Here is an 18,517-nt window from a genome sequence, read left to right as displayed (position 1 = left end):
TTCATTTAGATGTATTAATTTGTCAGTGCATAGTCACTCAGCTGCTCACCAAATGAAAGTTAAAATAATCATGTTTTGATATAACTGCATAAAAATGTATTTTTTGTCGTCTAGTTCGTCTCCATTGAGATTTTTTCAGTTCTGTGAGTTTGTCAAAACATTGTCAGTTATAGAGGCTCATTAGTTTGCATCAGTTCTTTTTTATCATTTGTCAATGTTCATGGCTCGATATCCACTTCACAAACTGCATATCCAGGGTGCGTTTCGTTGTAACAGCTCACTTCGTACACATGATCGTACCAAACAGACATAGTGCAGTGATCAACCCATTTGTGGTCACTGGGATAATTTTCATTAAATATACTCAAATTCATTTCAGTCAGTTCCCGATGAACAGGCCATTCGCTCACCCATCGTTTAAGTCGCCCAGTTCCGTCACACATTCGAGGCATTACAAAACCCAACCACAAAGGTTCCTCGTAACAAGCAATTCCGTTATTGTGAACAAAATGCCGTATTACCTGTATCTCCTCTTTGTTTGTCGGCTCAAAGACGTGAACACTTTCTCTCCTAAAAAAATTTTTCTCACACCAATCAAAATTTTCCATGAAATTTTTCTTGAATGCTAATCACCCACGGTGTGAAAAGAGAACCTTTAATTTTCATAAAATATAATACATTTTCGCTTTGCTTCGAATTGAAATTTTGAGACTGAAAAATTAGTGGAATTTCATTTCTGAACAAGCTTGGTGGGTGAGCATATGTGGACACTCCAAGCTCAAGTGTCATGTTTTTATATAATGATTTTTAATGGTACGTACTCTGTAAATGTGGAGTGCATAACGTACTTTGCGGGGGGGGGGGGCAAAGAGAGAAATCCAATTTTCAAAGACGAACCGTACCATTTATTGTCTCTTCTGATGGACATTTGGCAGTATTGCTGGACCTCGTAGTAATGTCTGAACGGGAGTTCTAGCGGTTTGAAGCATCTCGTGCTTGGCATTCCTAATTCAGCCAGCGTATGATCGCCATCTTCCCCATTACCACCACTTTTGTATCCATCCGGACACCTGAGCTCTTGTGGCGTACTATCAGTAGCTTAAATTCAGCGTGTCTCATTATTAACATAAAAAATATGCCTCCAATCATGATACGGTTTTTCATGATGATGGTAGACGCTTCAGTTTTTTTCTAAAAAAAAGTGCTTAGAATACTAACCAAGTTGAGGATTGCGACCCAACGCCACCTCTGATCAGAGCTAATTGGGTCATGGACATGAGGTAACACGGGACCAAGCGATAGAGTCTGGTAGTTACTTATATACCCTCTGCGGGATCTGATCAGAGTACATTCCAGAAAATGTACCGCCTGATCAGAATTAATAGGCCTTGTTGCACAAAAGAGCCAGTCCCCGAGAACGAATTAAACAAACGTTGCGCAGACTCCGTTTTAAAAAACTCTCTCGAATTTTTTTGGTGAGCCCAGTACACCACGCTATAGACTAACTATAATTTTTGTGTTGTAGAAAATACTGTTTTTTTGTACAAAACAAAAATATTTTGTAACGTGGGAGTAGAAGACACACAAACCAAATAATGTCCATTTTTATGAGAAAAGAAAAACATTTTAAACCAATTTTTACTGCGCATTCAATGTTAAAACTTTTTAGTCGGGTCTCTCCTATGAGAGACAAAATTGAGTCTGGCAGCCCAGTCCGCAACCCAAGTAGGTCTGCTAAACCCAGTGAGAAACCCAAGTAGGTCTGATACCACTTATTCGCTTCTCAATTTGGTCAGTTCAAAACTGATTACAGACTAGATGGCCTGATACCCTGAGCAAGACCTAAAATGTTGTAACCAGAGCTTATTTCTGTTGCGTATCTCAAAATGAGCAACTGTCGCTTTTGACGGTTTTAAGATTGTTATCAATCCTAAAACTTATATAGCAAAATTTATATTAAAAAGTGCTAATTTGAATGGTAAATCAAACCTCAAAATCAATTGTCAATCCATACTACAGTACAATCAAAGAAAGTTACAGAAAAAAACAATTGGCAGCTATAGGATTAAAGAAATGAATGTGTCCTTCTTGAGATATTATCATTCCAAGAACATGCTTGCATTATTTATAATTTTATTTACTTAAAAATGTGTTCAGGTCGGACAAACGGAAACTTCTTGGAGGTTTCTAAATGGCAGCAGTAACAAAAAAATAACAGCAGTAACAAACAAAGAATCTTCAAAAGAAATTCAAACGACTATCGACTATCTTGAAGAACTCTGAAAAAATTCTCACTAAGCTTTTCGGCCAATTTTTCCGGATTGCAGCAAACACCATAGCAGGCAAAAAAGCGTGAACACAACGGCTGAAGATTTTGAGAGCCAGGAACATCATCAGTTCTGAGAGTTAAAAGCCGTTACATCTGTTTTCACTCAATATAAAGGTTTAGGTATGAGACAACTCCCTCTGCAAATTTAGCCGTCACCTATTTATTTTAATTTTTGAATTTTGTTGAGGTAAAGGCACAATTTACAAAGGAAGCATGAGGAATTAAACGAACAAGACATGCAATAAAATTTGTAATAACAACAGGTTACATTTTTGTATTGCCTCTCTTAGCACACCATTTTTTCGAAACCTCCTATTGCTGATTTTAACTCTGATGTGGTGGGGATTTTATTCGCCAGACCTTAATTATCACACTAAAGATAAACAGATATTATTTAAGCGACCTGAATTAAATGCTAGAATAAGTCTCACTATATGCTCACATTTTTTTCTAATTGCCAAATCTATGTATTATTTGTCAAGAAAAAAGTAAAAAGTGAATATTAAAACAGATAGAAAAGATAGATCACAATTTGGGGTAAATGCTACGTCGGAAATATGGTGGGTATCTTATCTTACTCAAGTAATTAAATTCATCTTACTGCTGGATGTAAATATTACTCTAAGTTTAAGTTATTGGAAAATCGGCAGACTTACAATTGCTGCACTCAATTCCTGCTTTGCAGAGTGGAAGAGTGTTTGCTCTTAGAATAGAAAGAGAGAGAGAGAGAGAGAGAGAGAGAGAAAATTGAGCTGAAGGAGATCGGCTTAATTCGCAACCTCTAGGCTTGTACGTGCTTAAACTTGAGTCAACACAACCATTAATCACGAGGCTTATGACTAGCTCCGAATTAATCCCTAGGTCATTAATGGAGCCGTCTGTTATTCGTCTTTTGTCATATATTCGTTTCAGACTTGCTGCTGTAAAGAGCGGCCTGAATAGCTTGAGTGTCCTCCACTTAGTACGCATATTATTAGCGGCAGTATCAAGCGCTATAGCCTAGCCAATAGTGCATTAAATAATACACAGCAGTTTTGGCTATGAATACTGTATTAATTCGCTCAATACATTTTACGCAGCGTAGCTCACTTATAATATTCCCGTAAGTGTAAACTAAGTCTAAAAAGTGCGCAAAGTCGACGGCTAAGTAAAGATAATCGCTCTGTAGTATCAGTAATTGCGGCGCCGATTATCCAATTAGCAGTACTACACTTTTTAAAACACAAAAAAAATATACAAAGAGTAAAATTTCTCTAATTAAAAAAAATTATTATTTGAGACGCAGATATAAACATTTGATAAGAACTTTCAGGGGTGTAAAATTTTGTTGATTATACATTAATTCTATTCTAAAAAATTTACAAATAGAGACAATAAGTGATGATAAACACACATTAACTCAGAATAATTAGTGAAACTGAAAAAGAACAAATTAAAACTTTGAGATCGAATTCTTCGACCAAACACGCCAACAGGGTTTGGTATTTCTAAACAAAACAACACAAAAAATGTTATGTTTTTAACTGGCTAAGAACAATTATGCTAAGTTAAATTTGACGAAAAAAATGGAATTTGAACAATAAAACTCAAAGTTTTGTAACCCACATTAAGCCAACTTCTTCCCGAAAATTTTGTCTGATGTCTGCGGTAACTGTATAGGAGAATTCATACTAAAACTGAGCAGGTATATATTTGGGTTAAATCTAACAGACGATAATTTATAACAATTAACTAATAAAAAACAAAGTGAAAACTTCCGAAAGACCCTCACTTTGGTTTTTTTTTTGCCTAATTGTGATAGAATTATATCTACCTAGAGTTTTACCTAGAGTACGGGTAATCTGAGTGGCCTGAGCAGAGTGTTTGAAATTAGCTTGTGATAAGATAACATTTGGCCCTATTTCAGCTCTTCAGCCGGAAACTAATAAAAATAGCAAACAGAAAACTCCATGTTCAAAATTTTTTATTTTTTCTTACAGAAATCTTTGATGTTATCTTCAAATAATTTGACAAAATGTAGTACAATATGTTACCAATATTGAACAAAAACTTATTATAAAATTTCTAAAAGCGGCTCTCTGGCGTTTTCGGCGTAATGATTTGGTTAGTCAAAAGTGGGGGTGTAGTAAGTTGTGTACCAAAATTAACTTAGTACGGTTATGTTGAAGGATCTTGCTAAAAAATACATTGTCTTGGCACACTTTCATCCGCAATCTTGCACGATCTAACATTCATCTTGACAATATGCAACTTATCTAATCATGTTTGAGAATTATAATCATATGATGCGAACGCTAACTGCTACGAAATTTAATGATGTTGACAGAAATTTAATCCAAATAGATTTAAAAAATTACATTTTGTATTTTTTGTGCATTTTAATAAAAAATAAACTGAAAACTAGTCAATAGATATATTAGGAAAATTGAAGGCAATTGAGTTCAAAATAATTCCAAAAGAAATGAAGTAAAAAGTCTGAGAACCATAAATGTAAAATTTCGCTACCCTGAAACTCCTGACTATCCAGAGTTTCACGTCCCGAATGAATTTAGACAAAACACAAATTTTGCTTTCACGGAAACATAGTTAACATCCCAAAACTTAGAAGCCTTGTTGAGCTTTATTGAAAACTTTGATACTTTTAGACAAGATCCTGTTTCTAATAATGAAAGAAAACGTGGAGGTGGTACAATGTGATTAACTCTAAATTATTTAATGGGTAGGAGGAGAAACGTTCTCTGCAAAATGGATACTTTCATTTTGTTGAAACCAGGGTAGAAATAGAAAAAAGTAAATCTATGCTAATCGGATGGTCGGATCTTCTCCGTTGGTGCCCCCAGCGTAGCGAGAGCATTTTGTTTGCTTCCCGCAGACGCACGTGCCATATTTTTACATAAAGTTTTACTATGTAATGGCACGTGCTCTGTAATAGGGGGCGCATAACGTACTGGCAGCAGAAATGGAAATCATCCGACTGATCTACAGCCCTCATAATCTTAGTACCGATCTCTTCTGAGAAGATCTAGTGATAACTCTTGACAATGCTATTGAAGGAAACAAACTTGCATTTTTTATCTTGAATATCTGCGAGAAATTGAAGGCAACAAACTGCTCTCTATGGTTTTATCTTCTGCCTTAAAGCTGTTAGTTCCAACTCACCTAGTTGATTGTCAAAAAAAGACAATCCAAAAAACTATTTCCTCACTGATTCGGAAAATCACCGATTTGGCAATCACTGAAGGTTATTTTCCGAGTAAGGTTGCAACTTTTTCACATAGAAGACCTGATAAGGCTAGTTATAAGATTGAAAAAAATGCGTATGACATTATAACAAAATCAAAAATTCAAGGTGGCATCGTCTCGAAAGTTGGGACGCAATTTATTCTTCTGATGACATCAACAAAATATTGTAAAACTTAAAACAAATTTTATGTAAAACAAGAAACAAGCATTTGCTTATAACAAAAATGTTTGTCAGGAACAGAAACAAAGAAAAAAACTTTCGACAACCATCAGGAATATCACGCTCTACGAAATATTGCAATTGAAGCATAGCAGATTATGAAGCTCACTGGAACCAATGAAGCCTATGGAGACATTAAGAATCGGAAAAAAATTCAGACAAAATTACAGAAACTGCTAAAATTCAGACACATCAGAAATTTTTTTGAAACTCGAAACCAAAAGAGATAAATGGAGTTTCATCAATAATTTTTCTGATCCCAACCAAGACCTCAAAGTCATCAATAGCTTAAGAAACAGTTTTGCTCACATCCCCAATGCTCCCCTAGCTATGGAAAACCTCGTCAATTCTCCAATTTTAACCCAGGGAGATTTCTGTGGAAAAATTACTGCCCCAAGGTGTATGAAACAAAATATAAGAGGTGAAGGCTTGCAAACTCTAAATTTCCGCTTCGATACTCACAAAAAATGTATCGATGCAATTGATAATAGAATATACCAAAATCTTCAGGGTTTTCACTTGTTACATCATGGGCTCTAAAGATGGTTTAGAACATATTCATGGAACTCCTAATTATCTAATTAATTGCTCAAATGTCAAATCCCGTTTTCCTTTGATACTTAAAAAGGCTAAAGCTACACATATTTACAACAAAGGTTACTTCACGAAACCTGTGAGTTTCCTGTCTATATTTAAAACATCTTTTTTTGGCAAAAGTGATCAAAAAACTTTTTGGATATAAAACTATAGCATATATGGAAAAAATACTAAGCAACACAAAATTTTTTAATAGCCCTAACTCTACTACAGGCGCACTTCTTCTGCCGTTGAAACATTACGGCACAAACAAACAAAAACTTTTTTTGGATCTATGTTCATGGATTCATCGAAAGCTTTTGACTTAATCAGCCATTAAATTCCTTATCACAAGTTAGAGGGCACAAATTTTGGCCAAATTGCAAAAACGTTGTTTCGTTATACAATAAAAATCAAGCACAGCAAACGCGTTTTAAAGACATCTACTCAGACAGATTTCAGATTCTCACAAATTCTCGTCTATGAAGGATACCCAGCTCTACATTCAAGAGAATTGCAAAATAATTCAGTACGCAGACGATACCTTTATTTTCGCAAGTTGTTGTAATTTAGTCAAAGCCAAGAACAACGTAAGATCAGCAGCTTAATTTTTGAAAAACAGTTTTTATTAAAAAAAAAACTATAATTAAATATCACCGAAACCGAATTCATGATATTTTGTAAATCATCTTAAGGAAAAGTTCTATCAAACCAACAATAACGGTTGGCAATACAACTGTCAAGGAGGCATTAGTCGTTACACACCTATGAGTTAAAATTGGTATTGAGCTCAAATTTGTTGAGAAAGTCATTAACATTGTTGGTGAAATGGCAGTTACCCATAGAACAATTTCAGGCATTTTATCACTTATGACTACAATGGTATTATTGGAAAGCCCTGTCATGTCACATTAAAACCATGCAGCTGTGTTTGCCTTACCAATTATCAACTAATAAGTCTTGCCAATTTAAACTGAAGCACGAAAGATAACCTTTAAAGCTATAACCCGAAATGTTGGGCTTAATTTATCTGAATAAATTTCTAAACAAAACTTTCCCTGCTCTTTGCTCTCTGGAACTCACATAGTTGATCATTGGAAAAAATAAAACAACACCCAAACTCTTAACTATTGATGCTGGCAAACGTTACAAAAACACAGATTTTTTTACTCACCATTAACTGGTGGAGTGCTTCCCCAATTTGCATCAGAGACAGTACTTTTAGCAAGAAAGCGTTTAAAAAAGCTCTATATAATTTTTATCATGACACATTTTTATCCCACTCAAATTAGTCAAATTGGATAAAAGCAGGAAGGAATTTAGAATTAAACAAATTTTCCGACATAATAAAACCATTTGATATATGATCCTGTTTGTAATTTAATTCGATTTATCTTTGTTCGGATAAATTTGACTGGAGTTCAACTGTCTGATCTTTACAGTTCTAAGTTTTACTACACATTGTACATTTGTATGCTTTTTGGAGTATGATTTCTATGGGTCAGAATGGGAAATTCGCCATTTGTTATTTTAAGTTGTAGAAATATTTCAAAATAATGTTTCATAAACGTGCAAGAGTGTACGCTTGGAAAGAAAACAAAAAGTTTTTGTGCGGTTTTTGAAATGTGAACAGTAACAGTCTGACTGAAATACTAACTGCCTGTGCTTAGCTGTGTTTAAGTAGCTCTTTGTGAACTAAAATTCAGATGCTCAACGTTTTTTTGTTCTCTTTTATCGCGTAAGAACACGCAACAACATCTCGGAAAATTTTTGCGTAACATAGAAGATGATGTGACAACAGAACGAATGATGGCACAGTGTGACCGGAATTAATTAGCAAGGATTTTACAAAAAAATGATCGTCTTGCAGGATCTTGCAAAATTACTATCGTCGTGCAAGATCTGCAAGATAAGTATTTTTTACTGGATGTTGCTTGCTAAAAATCCTGTATCACCTGGGATCAGGACAAAATCATCTAAAGCAAAATTGCCGGAGTTGCCATCATTCGCAAATTATTGCAAAAAATTGTGCCGATGATATCAAAAAGAATAATTTGCCGAATAACCCTAAATGTATAGTTTACAATGCAATTATTTTAATATAACAGACTTTTAAAATAAGACAAGTTCATTTGGCCACTAAGCGGAACTTTAATCTAAAGAATCTTAACCGAACATGAGATCAAATAGAGGTTAAATTACAATGAAGCAAACTTGTAATAGTAACTGCTAATTTGTGATGGGTTTATTGAACGAAAGATGGACGGGCGTCAAATGGGTATAGTTGCTGTCAAGGACACTGTGACTTCTCGTTAACAAAAGCCCGGCATTTCACAACAATCATAATCATCAAACTGGACGGAAGTAGCTGACTTCCAAAAACTGTAGCAACAAAATCAAGCAAAACAAAACATAACTGAATTACATTATAAATCAAAACAGTTCCGAAATCATAAGATCTAATTAACCCCCTCCTTCCCTTATTCAATAACATTTTGGCACCCAACCCAACAGCTTCGAAACCACACCTAAAGCTAAGTATTGTTTTCAAAAAAATACATTCTCCAATGAGCTAAGCCGATGTGCACCATGATTTTTTTTCAATGTTTCAGAATATCAAAAGATCAGAAATTAGACTTGTTTAATAACAATCAAACTATGATGGGGTAACAACACAAAAAGACAAAGATAAAGATTGCAACATTCAACATATTATCGATATTTAATTTCGCCTATTGCTTTTCGGTTCTTCAGGGGTTTTAACCACCCCGAGGACCCCCTTCTGGTTGGTCGTTTCCCCAACCCCCACTTGCTTTTCGGTTCTTCTGGGGTTTTACCCACCCCGAGGACCTCCCTTCTGGTTGGTCGTTTCCCCAACACCCCACTTGCTTTTCGGTTCTTCTGGGGTTTTACCCACCCCGAGGAGCTCCCTTCTGGTTGATCGTTTCCCCAACCCCACTTGCTTCTCGGTTCTTCTGGGGTTTTACCCACCCCGAGGACCTCCCTTCTGGTTGGTCGTTTCCCCAACCCCCCACTTGCTTTTCGGTTCTTCTGGGGTTTTACCCGCCCCGAAGACACCCTTCTGGTTGGTCGTCTCCCCAACCCCTCGCCTTCTTTCCGGTCTTGTTGGGGGTTTTACCCGCCCCAAGGACCCCTTCTGGTCGGCCGTATTGATAAATTCCGGCTTTTGGTAGGTATTGGTAGTTTCCGGCTTTTGGTAGGTATTGGCAGGCTCCGGTATTTGGTAGGTATTGGTTTTGTAAGGTATTGGTAAGTTCCGGTCTTTGGTTGGTATAGGTAGGCTCCGGTATTTGGTAGGAATTTGTTTTAGTAGGTATTGGTAGGTTACGGCCTTTGGTACGTATTGGCAGGCTCCGGTATTGGGTAGGTATTGGTTTTGGTAGGTATTGGTAAATTCCGGCTTTGGTAGGTATAGGTAGGCTCAGGTATTTGGTAGGTATTGGTTTTAGTAGGTACTGGTAGGTTACGGTTTTGGTAGGTATTGGTAGGCTCCGGTATTTGGTAGGTATTGTTTTGGTAGGTATTGGTAGGTTCCGGCTTTCGGTAGCTATTGCTATTTAGTAGGTATTGGTTGGTTCTAACACTCGTAGGGCATTGATATCGATAGGTTTCAGTAGGTTCTGGCGGTAAAAACTACTACTGTAACCACCAAACATTCCTGGTTTTACTCGGTTCGCCTGAACTACTCTGACTTCTCATTAATGGTTGAGACGCCGTCAACCTCAAACAATACAGTGCCCAAAATGAGTACCAGCTCATCCGACTCCCCAGATGGAGCAATGTTAACTCAACAATCCACTGGTACCTCAACAGCAACCAAGTCAAATGAACAGAAGCGTTTGGAAACCTCTAAACTTTTGATCGAAAATGACATCAAACTACATACTGACTACCTGATCGATGCTATAGAGTCCTCAGAAGATATCGAAACTTTAGAGGAAACAGTTAATGAAATACGGGAAATGCAGCAGAAGCTTGAACCAGTTGTCATTGACCTAATCAGTGGCTTGGAGCCTGATGAACAAGATATTATGTCCAGAGAACACAGTCGTTTGAAGATAGAAAGAAAACAGACTCTGACACTGTTCCGAAAACACGTTAAAGAGACAAAGAGGCCTCTCCAGCAAACCTCATCTGGTGGATTATCCTTGAACTCCAATGAGAACATAAAAACACATGACAACACCTTGTCACATTTACAACAACGCCGGACACATTTTGTCTTTGACGACACTCCTTTGACTGATCACACCACTCAAAGCAATACGTCAGCGCCCGCTGAGATTTCGCGTTTTGTCAGTTATGGTTATACTGCACCCGGTGGTACAACTCTACCTGTCAACAACACCTCATTCACCTCAAATTGTAAAATGTCAGCTGCACCCTGCAGTGCATCTCAGCAATCGTTCTCAACTTTTCCTTGCGGATTTACCTCAACTGATAGCAACTCACTTGGACAAAATAACTCTTTTCCAATAACACAGCCAAGCTTAAGTAAAATTCCTAACACATCAGTTACGCAGATGCTATTTGCTCCTATACACAGTGCCTCAATGTCTACATGCTTTCAAAAATCCGTACCCAAGTTACATGCGGACCATTTTGATGGTGATCCAATAAGCTGGATGAAATGGTACAGCATTTTTCAAGCTACTATTGACAGAGCACCAATGACATCTTCAGAAAAAATGATTCACCTACAATCATTATTAACAGGTGAGGCTAAAGCCCTCGTCGACGGCTATGGTTGCAACGATGACTTATACGCTTCAGCACTTCATCGCCTTCAAGAACACTTTGGGAATCCAAAGCGAATTGTAAACGCTTTCCTTGAGAAACTGAATAGATTGAAATCACCCAATTTATCCCATCCAGAGAGCTACACACACTTCTCTTCTTTTCTTTTGACTATGGTGGATACCTTTCAGCAATTAGGATTCGTTCACGACCTTCATTCAACTACCAACCTAAATGTGGCGCTAGCAAAATTGCCCAATCCCGTACGTCTTGAGTGGAACAAATTTGTGCTAGAAAAGGACTTCCAGCAACCGTCTCTACAGATACTCTCTGACTGGCTTCTGAACTACTCCAAAGCGTGTCGAGATTTTAACTCTAGCCTCCAAACTTTTCAATCAACCATGCACAGTCGTCCTGGAAAATTTCTCCGAGTGTACAAAACTACACATCAGCTACAAGTGGATGGAAAACTAATCAATACAAACAGTCAAATAGCAGTTCTAGCAGGAACTTGACAATTGAAGGCAGGCAACCCCCTGTGAAACTTTGCCCAATTAATGAAAGTTGCCAATTTCTATACAAATGTACCCACTTCCAAGCTCTCCCAGCAAGCATTCGCAGAGAGCACATAAAAAACTTAGATTATGTTTCAACTGTTTTGGAAACCATCACGTAGAAAAGTGCACTTCCAAAAACGTTTGCCGTAGCCACATTTGCGGTATGAAACACCACACTCTATTGCACGATAGTTTCGCTATTAAGTCAGGTTCAAAAAAGTCTAATGTGAAAACTTTAAATTTACAAGGAACAGGACAGGTAGTCGTTGTTCCTGTACAACTCAAAAACGGTGATGAAGTTTTGGATACTTATGCTTATTTGGACAATGGTACCTGCCAAAGCTTGTTGTTGAGGTCAACTGCAAGAAATCTGATTTTAAACGTGAATACCATTGGAAAAATGCCAATTAGTGGCTATCATATGACTAAAGAAATTGATTGTGCACCTGTAAAACTTCAAATTAGACCCTTACAAGGGGAACAGTCATTCGAACAAATAGACGTCGTCGCCGTTCCGGATCTCAATATGTCACCCGTTGATACAAAGAAACTGATTCGCCTCTGTGATTCCTTTGAACACCTCAACCATATATGTTTCCCAGACATAGGGGACAATAATGTTTTCATCATTCTCGGAATTGACAATCTAGATCTGATACACTACAAACAAATAGTTAAAGGACCCAAGAATGCACCATGGGGAGTTGAAACCCAACTTGGTTGGACATGCGCTGGAAAAACTGACTTAATCGCAGATGATTGCAATCCAGTTCAATTCACTCAGCTAAACAGCCATCCTAATATGGACAACAGTATGTTCAAGTTGGTCTCCAATTGGATGAAAATTGAAAACTTAGGCATAGCATCATCCAAGAAAGCAATGTCTAAAAATGACAAAAGGGCCCTTGATACTTTAGAAAATACCACTAAACTCGTCAATGGTCATTATGAAGTTGGACTTCTCTGAAACAGAACGCTGATCTCCCAAATAACAGATGGCTTGCGGAGAAGCAACTTCACCAACTCAACAATCAACTTTCAAATAATCCAGAATTAAAGCAAAAATACGAGGAAACGCTTGAGAAAGACTTGCAGAACGGCTATGTCACAAAAATTAATCAAATTAAAGAACAACCAGATGAAAAGATTTCGTTCCTTCCTCATCACCCCGTGACTAATGAGAACAAACCTGGAAAATTACGCCGTGTCGCTAATGCATCAAGTGTGTTTCAAGGTCAGTCCTTAATTTCTAATCTTCTGAAAGGTCCAGACTTGCTGAGCAATCTTACCGGTGTAATTTTGAGATTCCGAGAGAACAAATTAGCGCTTTCCGCTGATATTGAACAAATGTTCATGCAGGTTAAGGTAGCTCCCGAAGACAGAAAATTCCTACGCTTCCTTTGGAACAATGATGGTCGTATTGAAACTTACGAGTACACCAGTCACATTTTTGGAGCCACAGACTCACCATGTATTGCCTCATATGCTTTGCGAAAAACGGCTCGTGACAACGAAAAACAGTCTCCAGATGCTCTCAAATTTGTAGAACGCAACATTTGCATGGATGGTCTCTATGTTTCCACAACTTCACTCGAAGATGCTCAAAAAATACTGCAAGGAATGAGAAAAGTTATTTCTAAGGGAGGTTTCAACCTAACCAAATGGAATTCAAGCAGTCCTGAATTTCTAAATTCACTAGAACCTAAAATAAGGTTACATCCAGACAACGCTCTCCCTCAGTACCAAAAGGTACTTGGCTTACTATGGAACGCAGCATTAGATTGCTATGTCATTGAAAGTAAACTACTTCAAAAAATCCAGATTTCAGGCAACGTAACTCAAAGAGTATTACTCAAGTTGATGGCGTCTTTGTTTGATCCCCTTGGGTTCATAGCGCCTCTAACAATTCGTCTACGAAAAGTTTTACAAGCCGCCTGGAACCATGGTCCAAAATGGGACAAACCCCTTTTACTCGATAACATCCAGGATTTCAGTAGTTTAAGGGAAGAAATTCCGGCATTTAAGGACATCGAAATTCCTAGGAATTATTTCCTAGATAAAACTATTAGCTCAATTGAGCTTCATACCTTTACTGCCGCTTCGGAATACGCTCTATCTGCCGTCTCGTACATGCGAATTGAGTACTCGGATCGATCGATCTCCGTTAAATTTGTTATGGGCAAGGCTCGTGTAGCCCCAATAACAAGGATGAATATCCCCAATCTGGAATTGCAAGCCGCTGTATATCGAGCCCAACTAGCCCAGTTTATAAAAGAAGAACAAGATATAGAGTATTCAGATTGTGTTTTTTGGTCTGACAGCACTACAGTCCTGTACTGGCTGAGAACACCCGAAATGCGCCATAGAATATTTGTTGCAAATCGAATAGCCAAAATTCTAGATGTCTCCTCCGCTTTCGATTGGAAGTACGTTTCATCCACAGCTAACCCTGCAGATGGCGGCACTCGAGGATATAGCGTTGAGCAAATGACATCAAAATCTCGATGGATTTCAGGACCGTCATTTTTGAGTCAAAAAAGATCTGAGTGGCCAAAACAGGAAACTTTGCATGCTCAACAAGTAAAGGTTGTTTCGTTTTCTTCAGTAAACTCAACTGTATCAAACATTCTCGACGCGACAAGATTTAGCAGTTGGAACAAAATAATACGTGTGACAGCAGTCTGTATTCTTTTTGCGGACAAATGTAGGAAACGCAACGCAGAACTGAAGTTAGCCTATTACATTAGAGCTTATGTGCACGTTATGCACAATATTCAAAAACAAGATTTTCAATCAGAATACATGTTGTTGAAAAAAAACTTGAAGTTTCTGGAAGTAGCAGATTGAAAGCACTATCACCTTTCCCCGACGAGAGAATAACCTAATAAGAGCACGTGGTCGCTTGACAAAAGCAAGTCTTTTGATGACCGCTCGTCATCCCATAATACTTGACGGTAACAATGCTGCAATTAAACTGCTGGTACAACACACACACGAAATTAATTGTCATCGTGGTCCCGAGCAGACTAGAAACACTCTCATGGAATACTATTGGATACTTCGCTGTAGAGCAGTTGTTAAACAGACTATACGCCACTGTTTGCCATGTCGTAGAATGCTGCAAGATGTTAGCACCCCCCAGATGGCTGATTTACCCGAGGAAAGAATACCCAAGAAAAAACAGCTTGTCTTTGAAACAACTGGTCTCGATATCATAGGACCCTTTCCTGTTAAAAACAATGGCAGGTTATCTAGCCGATATATTTTGCTCTTCACCTGTCTTGTTGTCAGAGCAGTACATCTTGAAATTTCGAATTATCTCACAACAGACTCTACAATCAACTGCATCAGGCGTTTTATTAGCCGCAGAGGAAAACCCAACAAATTCGTCTCAGATTGTGGCAAGTCTTTTGTTGGTTCAAACAATGCTCTGCAATCTAGCATCGCAGAACTGAGGGAATCAAAATTATTTGCAGCTAAGCTACATCTAATGAATTTGGAGATAGATTGGAAATTTAATCTCCCAGCTGCTCCACAGTTCGATGGAATTTGGGAGAGATTGGTACAAATTTTTGAACTATCACTTTACAAGGTCATTGGTTCGAGAACTTTAACTGACGAAATTCTGAATACAATTTCTTGCGAAATAGAGGCAATCATGAACTCCAGGCCTCTCACAAATGTTCCATATGATATAAACGACCACTTACCACTGACACCAAATCATTTTCTCCTAGGTCGTTCATCTGTTAACTTGTCTCCTTGCGTCTTCATTGGTAAAGAGAAGAATCTTTCAAAAAGTTGGCGTTCATCACAACAAATTGCAACTCACTTTTGGAATTGTTTCCTACGGGAGTATTTACCAGCTCAACAAGTACGTTGTAAATGGCATAAGACGTCAAAAATTTTACAGGTTGACGACTTGGTATGGATTCCAGAAGATTTCACCCCTCGTGGCCTCTGGCCTTTGGCTAGAGTCATTCAAGTTTTCCCTGGCACAGATGGGATTGTCCGATCAGTTAAGTTGAAGACGTCTTTCGGAGAACGCATTAGACCCGTTGTGAAACTGAGCAAAGTTTTCGCAGAATGAAACCCAAATTGCGGCATAAACAAACAATCTCTTTAAAGATAGGAAATTTAGGGACAACAGTTTGCCCTTCTAAAGAAAAAGTGGCTGCTCATACTTTCATGGCTTCTGATCAACACGTTACACCCTCTTACGTTCTGGATTGTCATTTACAAACCAGCAGATCGATTCATCACATATTTATGTTCCATTGATCATCCCTTATCACCAGCACATTTCAACTTGTTATTGGTTTTAATTTCTCGCAGGTCTAAGACCCACCCCTCTAACTTTCTTTTGACAATGGAGGTATTTTGGTTAGTATTTCCGATTATTGATTTCGTTGGCTCGTTTTTACGAAACACCAGCTTTAATTTGTACCCTTATATTTCATTACAGTCAATTTTTATTTTACTTCTTGTTTCAACTTTACGGATGATTCAACACGCTGCAATCCGACAGTTTTATTCTTTCTTTGCAATCCTGCAAATGGGGCCGGCGATGTCAAGGACACTGTGACTTCTCGTTAACAAAAGCCCGGCATTTCACAACAACCATAATCATCAAACTGGACGGAAGTAGCTGACTTCCAAAAACTGTAGCAACAAAATCAAGCGAAACAAAACAACTGAATTACTTTATTAATCAAAACAGTTCCGAAATCATAAGAGCTAATTAACCCCCTCCTTCCCTTATTCAATAACAGTTGCATTGAGTAATTTGCCACATTGGGTAACTTGGCACTAGGTAATTTATCATGTAACCATGAAGTTTATTCCAATGCCCTAGAGGACAATCGGCTTTAACACCAAGTCAATTTCAGCATGGGACAATTATAATTACACGTCTAATTTTATTATTGATTCAGAGCTGTGATTTCGCTTTTTACAATGATGGTCGGTCGCATTCCAAATCTGGGCTGAAACTTGGCAAGTCTAAATCCCATTCTAATCTGAGACTTGGAATGTCTAAATCCAAATCTGATTTATGACGTGGCGACTCTTAATCCAAAATTTGGCCAGGACTTGGCACTTCAAAAATAGATCCAAAATTTGCCAAAAATTAGCCGAATAATAGTCGAAAATGGGTTCGAATTGGTACGACAAATTTAGCCAAACGGCCCTGAAATGCCTCATTGGGACCTCGCGGGGGGGGGGGGGGGGGGGTCCTACATTACTGATTGGTATCATTTTGTACCATTTTCCTATCGATTTCCAAAACCCCGGGACAGTGACGTAAAATTAACCTCTAAACCATACCAGGTTACAAAAATTTTTGTAAAATCGAAATTTTCTCCCGAAAATTTTAAAAGTTGGTTTTGAGTTGGAAATCAACTTCCAAGTTTTATCCGAGACTTATCAGACTATTAAGTCTTGTATTCAGACTTGCCCAGTACTGGGAAACGAAATAGGACTTGGATTTAGACTTGAATAGCAGATAATGTATAACAGATAATGTATGACTATAACATTTAATGTTAGCTTTAGTAATTGCATCTTCATAAGACAAAACATTTTTTTTCAAAAAATCAAGAGAGTAGTAGGCCTCACCTATAATAGCAAGTAACACAATGGTGAGCGACGTCCACATTGTTTTCCCTTCTGATCTAAGTTCGATACTCGTTTATCCAAAACTTCAGCTAAAATCGTTTAGATGAGTTGAACGAAATTTTTAATCTTTTTGTTTTTTTTTAATCGACAGCAACAGGTGAAAAATAAAGATTAATATCAAAGGCAAAACAATTTTTTCAAAGTAAGACAACATGTGTGGTTCATAGACCGTACCCATTTTTAAAAAGGAGTCAGAATACACGTATCAGACTAATTTTAAAAGAAAAATTGTGAGGACGGCAACTGCAAATTTGTCCCGCAGAAAAATGGGTGGGCGTTCAGTCCTTCAAAGTAATAGTTGTGACCGCTCTCCAAAGCTGATACGAACAAAATGTGCAATAGAAAAGGAGTGGTTTGTTCGACAAACTTCAAACGGATAGATATATTTATTGCAGAAGCTTCATAGGAACAAAGGAGAAGGTCTAACAATCGGAGAAAGTATTAATTTTCAGGCAGTTTTCTTCCGTTTTTAGAATGCTCCACATGTACTTCGAAAGATTCTGGTTCTGCCATGAGTTTTGGTTTTTGTTGCTCATTGTAGGCACTCGTTTTAGAGGTTAACGAGTAGGCTCGGTAAAGCGCGTTCTCACGATCCATCAATGGGTTTATGATCTTACTATGTTTCACCGATGGATTTGACTTTTCCTGAAATTTCTATGATCCATCGATGGGATTCAATGGGAGCCCAACCCGGGCACTTAATGATCTGACCCCGCTCATCGACGTTCTGATTTAATTGTCTTCCAAATTAGAAAGAGATAGAAGCAATAGTGCTGTATTTGAGGGCCGATGAGACTTGCCATTAGTTATAGTACCGAACAAGATAAAAGTTAGAGTACCGAACAGGACAAAACTCAAAATCAAATAATAGCAAACATTTGATACTACCGAAAACTGAACGAATTAACGTGTACTTCATTAGATCTTATTAGATATGATATGTGACCCGTCAATAAAGAGAATCGGTATCAAGCCGACAAAGAAGAGAAAAAAGGGCCAAAAACGTTTCTAATACTTCAATTTGATTAAAACCAAAATGTATCAACTCAGCTCATTAAAAAAAATAATTTATACCTCATCGAAAGCAATTGATACCTCTCATCATCCCTAATATATCAGACGACTACAAAAATAACGTTAAAAACAGAAAAAATAGTT

General features: G+C 37.7%; 1 protein-coding gene across 1 annotated transcript; it reads right to left on the bottom strand.

Moving 5' to 3' along the window:
• LOC142348489 (uncharacterized) lies at window positions 1-17,434 on the bottom strand. Its single transcript, XM_075399865.1, has 3 exons — window positions 17,300-17,434; window positions 903-1,098; window positions 1-570 (listed from the first exon to the last, which is right to left on the bottom strand). The coding sequence occupies exons 1-3, from the start codon at window positions 17,337-17,339 to the stop codon at window positions 219-221; spliced, it is 588 nt and encodes a 195-aa protein (XP_075255980.1). The 5' UTR covers window positions 17,340-17,434; the 3' UTR covers window positions 1-218.
• Between the last annotated feature and the right edge of the window lie 1,083 nt (window positions 17,435-18,517).

This window comes from Convolutriloba macropyga, chromosome 10 (assembly GCF_964194025.1).
Source record: "Convolutriloba macropyga chromosome 10, txConMacr16.3, whole genome shotgun sequence".
NCBI lineage: Eukaryota > Metazoa > Xenacoelomorpha > Acoela > Convolutidae > Convolutriloba > Convolutriloba macropyga.
The sequence above is the reverse complement of the archived record's forward strand: the minus strand, read 5'-3'. Positions and strand labels throughout refer to the sequence as shown.